Here is a 13,823-nt window from a genome sequence, read left to right on the forward strand (position 1 = left end):
CCTTTCTAATATTCTCTTTTATTTTAGTCCCATGTGCCGTCCCTTCTCCACGTCTCAACGGCTGACCGGCGACCAGTGACCCGGCGACCGGCGGAGCAACTAGAAAGTTCCCAGCCTATTTTACACGCAGGCCATATTCGTCGTGGTTATTTATATCCTCAGAAGCAGTCGCCGTGGAAAATACTCTTCACCAGCAACATGTCTAGTAAGTACTCAATTTACTTGTCTATAATTATTCTCCTTTAATTGATTGATGTTTCCAATTTTGAGTTTTTTTTGGTAAAAAGTGTGCGATTAAGAAATTATAGGATAGTGGAATAGAGAATGGTGATATTCATGTAAAAGATTGCTCCTTTACCATGTTAGAGGCAGTGATTTAATTTAAGCCATCAATATTCGTATTAGCTTTTATTTAAAATTAATTTCAGTATTCGTGGTAAAAAAGGTTGATTTCAGTATAAAGTGAGTTTTCATTCACTGATTAGCAAAAGGAAAAGCATGAATGGAGACTGGATTGGGAAGAGGTGGTTAGAAAGTACTTGGTGCAGTGTCAGCTTAACGAAGACATGACTTTAGAGATAGGAGGTTATGGAAGACACAATTTAAGTTAGTAGTGCTTTGTCTTGCTATCCGCTCATACTAGTAGTCATAGTATTGTTCATGTAGTTTCTTGTCATTCTATTGCTATTGTTATAGGTTGTTTTTTGTAGTTTGATTATCATAGATTTTGTTTTATTATGCTTTCACTTCCGTTGCCTTTTTTCACGAGTACTTTGGACTGTTTTTCCATGAGCCGATGATCTATTGAATATAACCTATCTACATCTAAGGTAAGGGTAATGTTTGCGTACATCACACCCTTCCCAGACCTCACTATGTGGGACCACACTGGGTATGTTTGTTGTTGCTGCTGTAAAGTATGTGCTATGGCTAGCAGATGTGAGTCCGCATTTTTGGTTGTTGATTCTGCTCTAAACCGAACCGACCAGTTGTTTTCTTGCTAACCATTCTGTTTAAATTCATAGGTAAGACCGATATTGCTTTACCGCTGGATAAGTTGTCTTTGGATTTAATAAAACATATGGAGGGGCAACTAAGTCCTGAAAGGAGGTAAGTTTAGTATGTGATCTTGGACTAGCCTTTCTACATTAGTTTTTAGTGTGGACTAGCCTTTGATTCATGGTTGGCTCACTTGTTTTATAATGCCCATTTGCCTTTCATTCTTTAGAGCTGCCAATTTACAATTGTCATGAATTGTGCTTGTTTATGACAGGATCTGATTTTAAGCTTCCGAAATGGTAGTTTTCACTTTCATTTTTTTTTTAAATGTACTGTTATTTATGCTGGGAAGGGGCATATGTCAATCACCATAATGGACAAGCTTATTACAAGGAAGCAAAGTTGAGTGGTTTCCAAGTCTATTTTCCAATGTGAAGACTCTCACAACTGAATTAGTGTTGTAATACTTCCGTGGTATATTGAAAGGCATAAATAAAAAAGTGAAAAAAAGCAAGACCTGAATATACATACTTGCCAACGTAGTTAGCTTTATTATGGATTTTATTATATTATTTATTCTTTACCCTTCTTCCTCTGATTCGATCTCTGCTGTAGATACTTGCTAACTCTCTCTCTCTTCTTACTAGGAAAAGGACATATGCAGTTCTTGTATCAACAGGAAGTTTCAATCCTCCAACTTATATGCACTTGCGCTGTTTTGGTAAGTACTATCCAACCTCTACTACGTTTCCCCCGCTGAGCTTTTTTCTTCTTTTTATCCCTTTATTCTCTATTAGGGGAGGGAGGGAGGGTTGTGGGACTGAAGGAGGTGTATTTGCGTGTGTGCCAAAGAGAAGAATCTTCCATATTTTTCTTCTATTTAGATGAAAGCAACAAGCCATGTATAGTCTTAAGTCCTCCAGCACATAAGCTGCTCAGAGTTAATATGTTGTTAGAATATGAAATTCATTTAATCTGTTTATTGGATGTTGCTAAACTTTTGGCGATATTAATTCAGAGTTGGCAAGAGATGCATTGACTTCAGAAGGAATTTGTGTGATTGGAGGTTACATGTCACCTGTAAATGATGCATATAAGAAGAAGGTATTTAGCATATCTCCAGCACTGCAGCTGCTAAAAATGTGTAATTGGAAAGGGTAATTAAAAGAAAACACGTACAACTAGCTTTGCTATATAATCACTTTCTTCTGATCCATTTCATTTTGCATTATGAATCTTAGTCTATGTTGTTTCTGGTCTGGGACCTGAAATTTCTTTATACTAGCGCATCCTGTTCTTAGTCATGAGGTTTTGTTTCTTACTTTCTTTATCATTTATACTGGTCAAATATATATTATTATAAGAAATTGAACATGCTTTATATCTTGTGTCGATGTTACTGACACGCAGAAAAAGATCTTCCTAATTTATTTGCTCCTCATTTTTGCAGAATCTTATATCTGCGGAGCATCGTGTTGCAATGTGCCAGTTAGCCTGCAAAAGCTCAGAATTTGTTATGACAGATACCTGGGAGGTCTCTCTATCTATCTATTCATCTCTTTCTCCTCCTCCTCCTCCCCTCCCAAAAAAAATATCCCCAAAATCTCCCTTTTCAGTGTGAGTAATAAGGTCCTACTTGGTATGATTGCATAGCCTAGTTTCATATTTGATGTATTTACACCATTGCTGCTGTCTGGGATAAACTAACTTTCCTTAATCCTGTCAATGATTTTTCTTGAATTTTTTGTGCAGGCAAGTCAGGATAGCTATCAACGAACATTGACAGTTCTCTCCAGAATAAAAACTGCTATCAGTGGTGGAAGTTTGACATCCACCGGTAAGATCCACATCTGCCTTAAGTTGATCTGTGTTGGAATAGTGTTGATAGGAATTTATGGCCAATGATTAATAAGAAACTTGCAATCTTCCCGAAACCATTTTATTTCTTTGTGATAAAGATTCTTTCATTCCTATGGCTTTAGTGAAAGAAAATTTCATTTACCCCTTCCAACCTCCCTCCTCTCACCTCTGCAGATCTTCCTTTGCCCGCGAACTGGTGGGTTTCATCTCCAAGTTCTAGCTCGCAATTATTCCCCTTGGATGGTGTTAGACTTGGTAGTTGATTTAAGCGAGGGAACAAAGACTAATGTAGCAGCAGGTTAACTGGCGATAATGTTAAAAACCTAGGGGTAGTTGCATGCTTAGTATATATATTTTGGCTGTTACTAACTTATAGTTGAAGGAAAAGTAGGAAGAAACTATTTTCCCACAAATATTAGAAAATGAATGAAAGTGAACCAAACTGGAAAGAGAAGAAAGTTAGGTATTGAAGCCTAGTTTCATCATTGTCTAAATCTCTGAGCGATTAGTTAATAGATCACTGTGCAGTTCATTTCTCTTGTGGAGGTATCTTTATTGTGTACTGATGTGTACTTTCTCAGTTTCTACTTTCTCAGTTTCTTTTTTTTTTTTAAAAAAAGAAAGATCAATTCTCAGCTTCAAATTGGATGTCATATTCTCCATTCGATTCTTTCAATTTGATGTTCAGTTTGTAGAATTGAATATTTTCACTTATTATATACTATGATTGCAAATTCAATAACTCCTACTTTACAGGTCAATTGAGCAACCGTAGTCCATCACCCTACTTGTCCCACTTACCGTAAATCAATGTGCATGTTAGTTACTACCTAATAAACTAGTAACTAGGTAGTAACTACTTATTACTTGGTCACTATGCAACCCTAAGAAACTGTGCAAAAGTGAACATGCCATTCTATCTGTAAGGGAGGGAATAATTGGTTAACATTTTAAATTTGTATTATCTATCCAAGTGAAATTGTTTTAAAGCTTTGTAGATTACGAAGTTCCATTCAAGTTCTAAACACTGGTTATTTTTCTCGCAGATGACCTCATGGCTATGCTAGTATGTGGTTCTGATCTGCTAGAATCTTTCAGCACACCTGGTGTTTGGATACCTGAGCAGGTAAGTGAAATACCTCCTTCACGTTGCACTATAGTTATGCAATATGTTCATATGTTGATTTTCTAGGTCAGGGCCATATGTAGAGACTTCGGCTTGGTTTGTGTCCGAAGAGATGGCCAGGATGTTGAAAAAATCATCACCGGTGATGAAATTTTGAATGAATATAAGGTAACTTCATTAAGAACTCCATATCCTAGTCCCTTGTTCTCTCATTTCAGATGATTGACTGTTGTACAGCGTCACTAGTAGTAGTAAACATTATTGAAATGTTAGCATGCCAAAATTATTCGACAGCTTCACACTTCCCATCCTCTTTTATTTGTCGAAGAGACGTGTAATATACAGTGTACTAATGTAAAATTGCAGAAGAATATCCGAGTCGTGGATGAAGTAGTACCAAATGGAATCAGTTCAACGGGACTAAGGTAAAAAATCATCAATCTGACTAGCTAGAATGACATGCAATGAATCTTGGATAAAAATGGTGGACAAGCTAACTTTTCATTCTCATGTCAGGGACTGCATCTCAAAAGGGTTATCAGTGAAATACTTGACAGCCGATGAAGTAATTGATTATATCAAACAACACAATCTTTATAGAGGGCAATGATCCAACAACTGAGTCCAATTGTAACTTTTTTTTTTTTTTTTGTAAAATAAGTGCAAGTACATATCCTGCTTCATGTGATTAAGAACACAAAAAACCCCCAAGATTTCACTAAAAGTGCATCTATATATGAAGCGTCCACTTGGGACTTCACTAGATATGTTGTTGTTGTTGTTCTGTGGTTATAAATAAACCATGATTGCCTACTCGCTTGCTATGGTTGCTAGGACTCTTCAAAATGTCTCACTAGATGCATGACAACGGATCTCCCAAAAATGTAATAGTGCATTTTTGAGGATCAAATACAGGTACGACAACATTTAAGAAAAGTCCTGAACAACCATAGCTCAATTCTTTTCACAAGAAGAAGAAAGTGAGACTATTAGCATCATACAACAAACACAAGGAAATTATAAACACACACATATTTATTACACAAAACACAGGTAGCTTACTAGTACAGAACATAAAGTTTTTAACAAGGATAAAACACAGGTGGCTTATTAGTACATAAACATAGAGTTGTTAACAAGGAAACTTAAAAACACATACAAACTTGATTACACAAACAAGAAACTGAAACATACTGTTACTCCAGATAGAGTTCAAACGATATAACATACTTAAAACATTATTATTTTCGCAACGCTACGCCACCTGCTTGTTCACATCATCAGTCTACTGCCTCCACTGTCCAAATGGATAAGCAGGCGCAACAGTTGAAGAAGATGACTCAGAAGGACTACCATCGTTCCCCACCGCCATCTCAAAGTCCCTGTAAATTTAGAGGCGGTAAAATCAATTCGTGTTTAACATTATTTATTCAAGATCATTCATTTTCAAAGTCACTCATTTACCTGGAAGTTACCAAGGCAGCAGTAACAGGATCATAAAACAGCACATTTGGTGGAAAATACGGGTACGGATAACCCGGGATGGGTTCAATAGGCAAAATTGGATGTGGTGCAGCGAGTGACGTGAGAGTTAATTCCCAATTGGGCTTGCGTACGTTGAAACAACTCACTTGATTATATTCACGATACCTGTTGAGGTATTGGGCTAAAAGCCCAGCATGGTTAGTTAGGCCCATTTTGTTCATGGCCCAAAGAATATCCTCAGCTGTCACAGTCTTTCGTTGCTCCCTATTGCAACGTTCCTTAGCTTTTTTTGTGATACGATTGATGTAGTAGCTCCCTAATTTTTGGACAGACTCTTTCGATCCATCGTTGATTTTCGCGTTCGTTGGAAGAATACCACGCATGATTCTCGTCACATTCGCCATGGGGAGCTGCACTTTCAATAGACGCTGAGCTAGCTGATCCACCTCTGTGTTGACGTTGGTGTCGTTTGCACCTTACATACCAAAAAATAAGTGTCTATAAGCTTATAGTAATATGAAATATTAAAGTGTCGTAAACATAAACACTTAAACTATGTTTAATTAAGACATTTATTGATTACAAGATTTTTGCTATATATGAGCTTAAGATAAAGGAAAATGTTAATTGGATCATATATGACTCAATCAATATGAGTATTAAAATGGTAGAAGGACATAATTAATTTTTGGACATGAAGTATATAATGAGATATTTGCTCTAGATTAGTATTTAAGATTAAAAAATGAAAAAAAATATATTTAAGAAGCGTGTGTACACTTGCCTGAAGATAGCGCGTGATATCAATTGAGTTTTTAAAAAAATTCTCGTAAATCGTTAAATTGATTGGTTCACGCGCTATCTTCAAGCAAGTGTACACGCGCCTTTTGATTTTTATTGTTGTGCTTGTATAGATAATTTGAAACGTGATCGTTGACATGAAGCAAGAATCTTAGATCATATAAGTAATAAAAGTACTACCAAAAATTCCGACCGAATACGTTAATTTAGTTCGGAATTAATTTCAATTTAAATATAATAAAGTACAAAAAAGAATCTCGATAATGTAAATTATTATAGTACGGAGATAAAATCAATTTAAATATCATCACATTTATGTTAATAAAGTACGAAAAAGAATATCGATTAATAAATTAACATAGCACAAAACTAAAATCAATATAAACATCAATATGCTAAATTAAAAGGCTGATCAGTGATAATATATAGAATTTAGTTTTCTCCGTTTCTTTCTCATTTGCTTTTTATCTTTTTTTTCAAGAATTATGTGATGCTAAAAAAAATTTCATCCGGTGTCCCAAGCCACGTTGAAGTTCCTGCTAAACTTAAATTACATATTGTTGGGCCTATTTGGAGTGATGCTCCCAGTAATGCCAAAAATTTAGTCTTTCATGTTTAAGAGGCTTTTTTTTTTGTTTGTTTTTGTAAGAAAAAGACGAAAAAAAGTAACTGAAACAAAGACTTTAATAAGCTTCCCAAGGATACAAACAAATTTTTTTAAAAAATCATAAAATAAAAGAAATAAAACGTTACTGTAGAAAACATGAATCTTGTGGTACTTCAAAGCCCAAAAAAAGAAAGAGATGAACACACGTTTTGAGAATATTGTTGATGAAACAATTTTTTTAATTGTGGTTTAGAAATTACAAAACTTTCAATTTTTGAAAGGTAAATTCATGAGAAAAAATGTTAACAAATCACAAGAATTTGGTATAATAATCAACACATACTAAATTATCAATAAGAAATTTTTTAGCAGTAGAATAGAAGAAAATTTAGTGGTTTAGACGCAGTAAATAAATAAATGACAATCATAGTTGGTTTTATTTATTTACTCATAATCTGGTTAGTGGTATGATCGATCCCATTGATAGATATTAAGTTTTTGAAAAGGTAAAATTCACAAAATAAAAAGAGAAGAAATAATTGATATATGATCAAACACACGGTAAATTTAGAATTCAAACTTTTTTTTCTTTTTGTTTTCTTGACCATGTAAATATAGGACTCAAAAATTTATTAATGGCAAAAAACAAGAAAATTAAGTTGTTTTGACCCAAAATAAGAGGAGAAAAAAAAATAGCAACGAAAATCATAGTTAGTAAAAAAGAAAGAAGCGTTCAACCGCTTGACGGTAATAAATTTTTCATTTACTCATGATCTAGATGATACACTAAATTTTTGTAAAGTAAAATTTGTTAGAAAAAAGAAAGAAGAATTTTTTGATATATGATCAACACAACATATACAAAATTCAACCTTCTTCCTTTTTTTTCCCTTCTCACTTTGTTTTTTTTTTATAAAAAAATAAGAATTAAATCATATAGAATTATCAATCCAAAATTTATTAGGGCAGAAAACAAGAAAATTAAGTGGTTTAGGCCGAAAAGAAAGAGAAAAAAAAGCAACCACAATCATTATCATCTTTTAAAAAAAATTAACTCAGATTTGATATGCAGGTCGATACATTCATAAGACATTAAATTAAAAAAAAAAAATCAAATAAGAAAAAGATGAATAGATTATAAAATTTTGAAAAATGAATATGCACACAACACAAACCAAATTCAACCTTTTCTCTTGGTCATGGAAACAAAATTATCAAGTTAATTAAACCTTAAATCGTAGAAAACAAGAAAATGAAGTGTTAAGGCAAAACAACAACAACAACACCAACACTGTTAATAGTTTATTTAGTCTCATCGATCGATCTAATCACATATGAGACATTCAGTTTTTTTAGAACATAAATTCATGATCGAAGGAAAGAGTGAAAAAATTATCTGAACTTGAAGAAGAAAACAAGAAAATTAAGTGGTTTAGGTCGGAAAAAAAAGAAGAGAAAAGATGAAACCACAATCATTATCATTTTTTTTTTTAAAATTAAGTCGTGATTTGATTTGCAGGTGATACATTGGTAAGACATTAAATTTTTGCAAAGATAAAATCTAGTAGGAAAAAAGTGAAATGATTATAAAAAATTGAGAAGTGATATACACAGAACACATACAAAATTCAACATTTTTTTGGTCATGTAAATAAATTTACCAAGTCAGACCTTGAATCGTAGAAAACAAGAAAATGAAGTGTTTAGGCAAATCAACAACAATAACACCGCAAATTTTTTATGTAGTCTCATCGATCGATCTAATCACACACGAGACATTCAATTTTTTTGAAACATAAATTCACGATAGAAGAAAAGAGTGAAAAAATTACCTGAAGTTGGAGCATGATTCATGTTTTTCCTCCCACTCATTTTCTCAACTTAGGTATTTTCAATCTATTTTAGTCTTTTTATTTGTGAGTGGTGTGGTTTCAGTTGTTACTCATTACTTAAGTTTATATAATCCCTTATTAACAACTTTTTCTACCACCTGGACAATTTTATTTTATTTTAATTTAATTTAATTTAATTTCTTTATTTTTAATAATACCCCACTTTCACTTTTTCGATGTTCTTTTGGTGTTCTTTAATTTACTCATTTTCTTAACTTAGGTATTTTCAATTTATTTTAGTCTTTTTATTTTTGAGTGGTGTGATTTCAGTTGTTACTCAGTACTTAAGTTTATATAATCTCTTATCAACAACTTTTTCTTCTACATGGACAATTTTATTTTAATTTAATTTATTTTTAATCATACACCACTTTCACTTTTTTGATGTTCTTTTGGTGTTCTTTAATTTACTCATTTTCTTAACTTAGGTATTTTCAATTTATTTTAGTCTTTTTATTTTTGAGTGGTGTGGTTTTAGTTGTTACTCAGTACTTAGGTTTATATAATCTCTTATATACAACTTTTTCTTCCATACCTGGACAATTTTATTTTATTTTAATTTAATTTAATTTATTTATTTTTAATCATACCCCACTTTCACTTTTTCGATGTTCTTTTGGTGTTCTTTAATTTACTCATTTTCTTAACTTAAGTATTTTCAATTTATTTTAGTCTTTATTTTTGAGTGGTGTGGTTTCAGTTGTTACTCAGTGCTTAAGTTTATATAATCTCTTATTAACAACTTTTTCTTCCACCTGGATAATTTTATTTTATTTTAATTTAATTTAATTTATTTATTTTTAATCATACCCCACTTTCACTTTTTCGATGTTCCTTTGATGTTTTTTAATTTACTCATTTTCTTAACTTAGGTAGTTTCAACTTATTTTAGTCTTTTTATTTTTGAGTGGTATGATTTCAGTTGTTACTCAGTACTTAAGTTTATATAATCTCTTATTAACAACTTTTTCTTTCACTCGGACAATTTTATTTTATTTTATTTATTTATTTTTAATCATACCCCACTTTTACTTTTTTGATATTTCTTTTGGTGTTCTTTAATTTGTTACGTTCGGCATGTTTACTAATAGTGACACCAAGGCAATAAAAACGTCCTTCCAAAATGAATAATGAGATTATTTCCTGAATTTGCTCAAACCTTTTTTTTTTGCATATATGCAAAGAAAACCCTTATCTAAAATTATTTTATATTTGATTTCAAGGCCGATCGGTGTTTGATATACATTTTAGAGTCTCGACTAATTTTGATTCACATTGCATAATACTTATTAATTAAAGGAAAAAATGCTCCACATCAGGAACTTCTTATCATTCTCATGTTTAGATAACGAATCTTAGATCTCTGATTAGGATAAAATTAAGAATCCTATGAACAATGACGTAGCCACAAATAGTGAAGGGTATGGTCAGTTGAATATCTTTCGCTGAGAAATTATATATTGTGTAAGTAGAAAATTATACTAAGGGTTTTTGTTCGATATGACGAATGATGTTTTTCAAGAAAAATGTTTGTGAGGAAAATAAGTGAGTTTTCTTATTTATTTTCTTAAATTTGATACGTAATCGAATATAATATTATCTTAAAACATTTAATCTAGACAAAATCCTATGAAATGTGGAGGTGGGGGTCGGTGTATGGGGGGGGGGGGGGGAATTAATGAGGTGTGTCGTAGGTTAAGGAGGTATAATCAGTGAAATGTAACTCGCGGAACTTGTTTTTCCTATTTCTACTAGGAAAAATATGTCTTCATTTAAAAAAAAAATGTTTTCTTAGAAAAAATATTTTTTTAAAATTATGATCAACCAAACATGATTATTTTTTAAAAAATATTTTCCTTCGTACTAAACACACCCTAAGTATACATGTGCCACATGTGCATATACCAAGTTTTGTTAATTTAACTCCACGAGAATTTAGTGATAAAACAAGTGATTATTAGGAAACCAAATCTTATACTTCATATTATTCAATAATTGAAGTGTTAGTATAATCACTAAATTCTATACACCAAATTTAGATGTTAATTAACATTTTGGATCCAATATTTATAATAATATGACTTAGTTTATTATATAAAACTTTCTTGAGTTAAATTACAGTACTTATACACATGTAATATGACTTAATTTAAGATATACACTTATGTATTTAAAGTCAAAGACTTATTATACCTTGATCATGAAACCATTATTGCTATATCTTCTATATTTGTTTTTGAAATTTGTGTTTTTTTGGCAAATGTTTTAAGAACATATTTTTTCTGCTAGCTAGAATATATTGATCAGTATGGGATACTACTACATTACAAAACAATATAACAACAACACCAATAATAATAATAATAATTATGATCATATAGTCAGTATAATTTCATACAGTAAGATATCATAATCAGTATTCCATACAGTACTGTATACAGATCTTCCCTCTATTTTATAAGTAAAGAGGTTATTTCTGATTAAAGAATGCTACTATATTTATTAATGAATCAGTACGCGTGATTATTAAATGGTTGACCGTACAAATTAAATTGTACGAAAATAAACACAATTTTAACACGCAGTAAAAATATCAGTCACGTGGACTAATATATTGTGGAGTTCACGCTCTTAAAACAATTTACATACACGCGTCCCCAAATTTTTTTTATGGTGTGCTCATGTAGATAATTTGAAAACCTAATCGTTGACATGAAGCAAGAATCTCGATCATATAAGTTAATAAAGTATAGAAAAAAAATCTCGATCGTATAAATTAATTTAGTACCTATGAAATAAAATTAAAATCAATTTAAATATAAGTACATTAAATTAATAAAGACGTAAAAATCGATATGCAAAATAAAATCATAAATTTAAACATCAATACGCTAAATTAAAAAGTTGATCATACAAGTTAACTAAGTCATATTTAAACATCAGTAATGTAGAATTAAAGATTCATAAAAGAAGATATATTCGATATTAAAACTTAAAAGGTCATACATATTATTAGGACTTGGGAGTAATTTTAATGTGCAACCAATTATATAATATTAGGCAGCTATTTTGATTAGCTTCACATTACCGAGGACATGACTCTAGATAGGAAGGAGTGGAGGTCGCGTATTAAGGTTGAAGGCTAGTAGAGTTAGCGTGTTGTCTTTCCTTGCGAGGGTATGGGTTGTTAGCATTTGTAGTAGTCCTAGCCTTGCACTTGCAGTTCTTGTCTGTGATACCCTTAGCCTTATGTTGTTTATTGCGTTTCACTTCTCACATTATTTTATTGATGTTATTGTCTCCTTTGTTGATCATATACTATCTTTCTTATTGGATGTTATGTTTTATACACTGTTTTCCTCTCCTTTTACTTGGATTTGATGTACTTGAGCTGAGGGTCTTTCGGAAACAACCTTTCTACCTCCACGAGGTAGTGGCAAGGTCTGCGTACACTCTACCCTCCCCAGACCCCACCTAATGAGATTTCACTGGGTATGTTGTTGTTGTTGTTGTAGGCAGCTATTTTGATTAAAACTTAAGAATTGAAGAATTTCATGTCATCACCAGTGCTAATATTTAAGTCTAAGATTTAAACATTGTTTGCCCTTGCCCTAAATAATTTTTTACATTATCAAATTATTCAAAAAAAAAATAATACCATAGTTACAGATAAACCTTTTTAAATGTAGAATTTGATGTTTTTTAAGGAAGAAATAAGACAAGTTACTTGCTAAAATAGGTGATATAAGTTTGAATGATGTAAATATTATTTAAACTATCGATGTATTTATTACTTAAACTTTGATTATCTCTTCTATTTCTACTTTCAGTAGTACTTTTCTTTTTTTAATAGTTTCATCTTACGTAGTTTTTTACGGTTTTATTCATTTCATATCATGTAATTGAAAAGTCGAGGATTTTTCAAAATTAATTTCTTTATAAGATAACGATCAAATCTACGTACACCTCGTCCTTTTGAAATTTCACTTGAGTATTTTATAATTTATGAGATTTTTATATTTATGGAAAACATACAACATATAAAATCTAAATTATATGTTCAAACAAAACTTCAACTTTATCTCATAATTTTATATTACGATTTCATATTATGATTTTAAATTATAATTTCATATCGCATGACCAAATGGGCTTTGTTATTGTTGTATATTACTTAGTTTCCTCCGGAAATTAATTTTCTAAAGCTAGTCAAAGGCATCTTTCTTCTCAATTTGTCTTATACCCTTTTTTTCATAAATCAAATAAATACCAAAATATTAGTGTTTCTAATTTAACTTTTTGTTTAAGATACAGTTTTTTAAGTAAAAGACGAAAAAAAAGAAACTGAAACAAAGACTTTGAAGTTATTCAGAATCCCAAGAAGAAAAGGATGAAATAGTTTCGAACAAAAAGAAAAGAAAAACTCAAACGTAACTACATATATAAAACAACAAATTAACACGTAGATTGTACCGTATTATTTTAATAAATACAATATTTGAATATATTATATCATTTTTCATCGTTACATAATGTCACATATTCATATTTTTAAAATGATAAACCTAAAAAAAAATAGGATATGGATAGAGCAACTATGTAATTTGAATGATAAATATTGTTCTCTATATAATGACAAAGATTCATAATTTGAACGATAAATATCGTTCTCCGTCATTATATAATGACATTAGATTCATAATTTAAATGATAAATGTCGTTCTCTGTCGTTACATAATGACACAAATTCATAACTTGAACGATAAATATTCTACAAGAAAAGTAGGGTATGAGGTAAAGCTACTATGAAAAGGTAGGATAAAAGATGAAATATGATTATGAAGAAAATAGGAAGGTAACAATACGATCACACCAAATCGATCGTTATATAAAATAGGTTTTTTCATTGTTACTTAACAATTCGATATAACCAACAATCAAACGAAACATTGTATTTAAACTGACAATACAGTACCATGCAACGGGTAATTAACAACCATCCAAACAAAGGTGTTCATACTAACAATACAAATTAAGTTTCATTTTCACTTAA

The 13,823-nt window shown here is 31.2% G+C and overlaps 2 protein-coding genes across 2 annotated transcripts; one reads left to right on the forward strand and one right to left on the reverse strand.

The window, feature by feature from the left end:
- The first annotated feature begins 44 nt into the window (after nt 1-44).
- On the forward strand, nt 45-4,745 carry LOC125840003 (nicotinamide/nicotinic acid mononucleotide adenylyltransferase). The gene is made up of 10 exons (XM_049518986.1): nt 45-205; nt 1,026-1,110; nt 1,647-1,720; nt 2,018-2,103; nt 2,450-2,533; nt 2,752-2,836; nt 3,906-3,985; nt 4,052-4,153; nt 4,352-4,410; nt 4,502-4,745. Exons 1-10 carry the CDS (start codon nt 199-201, stop codon nt 4,593-4,595), a joined length of 756 nt encoding a protein of 251 aa, XP_049374943.1. The 5' UTR covers nt 45-198; the 3' UTR covers nt 4,596-4,745.
- Nucleotides 4,746-5,270: 525 nt separating this feature from the next.
- LOC125807414 (nuclear transcription factor Y subunit B-9-like) lies at nt 5,271-8,732 on the reverse strand. The gene is made up of 3 exons (XM_049487128.1): nt 8,711-8,732; nt 5,450-5,945; nt 5,271-5,367 (listed from the first exon to the last, which is right to left on the reverse strand). Exons 1-3 carry the CDS (start codon nt 8,730-8,732, stop codon nt 5,271-5,273), a joined length of 615 nt encoding a protein of 204 aa, XP_049343085.1.
- Nucleotides 8,733-13,823: the final 5,091 nt, after the last annotated feature.

Source organism: Solanum verrucosum, unplaced genomic scaffold (genome assembly GCF_900185275.1).
Source record: "Solanum verrucosum unplaced genomic scaffold, falcon-dt-bn FXZP01000277.1, whole genome shotgun sequence".
Classification (NCBI taxonomy): Eukaryota; Viridiplantae; Streptophyta; class Magnoliopsida; order Solanales; family Solanaceae; genus Solanum; species Solanum verrucosum.

Excerpts from the sequence above, each read along its gene's own strand:
- LOC125840003 (XM_049518986.1), top strand. Across the intron at positions 4,154-4,351 it reads AAATTTTGAATGAATATAAG|AAGAATATCCGAGTCGTGGA; the intron begins GTAACTTCATTA and ends GTAAAATTGCAG. Across the intron at positions 4,411-4,501 it reads ATCAGTTCAACGGGACTAAG|GGACTGCATCTCAAAAGGGT; the intron begins GTAAAAAATCAT and ends TTCTCATGTCAG.
- LOC125807414 (XM_049487128.1), bottom strand. The coding sequence starts at position 8,732 with ATGAATCATGCTCCAACTTCAG. Across the intron at positions 5,946-8,710 it reads GAATCATGCTCCAACTTCAG|GTGCAAACGACACCAACGTC; the intron begins GTAATTTTTTCA and ends TTGGTATGTAAG. Across the intron at positions 5,368-5,449 it reads GCTGCCTTGGTAACTTCCAG|GGACTTTGAGATGGCGGTGG; the intron begins GTAAATGAGTGA and ends CTAAATTTACAG.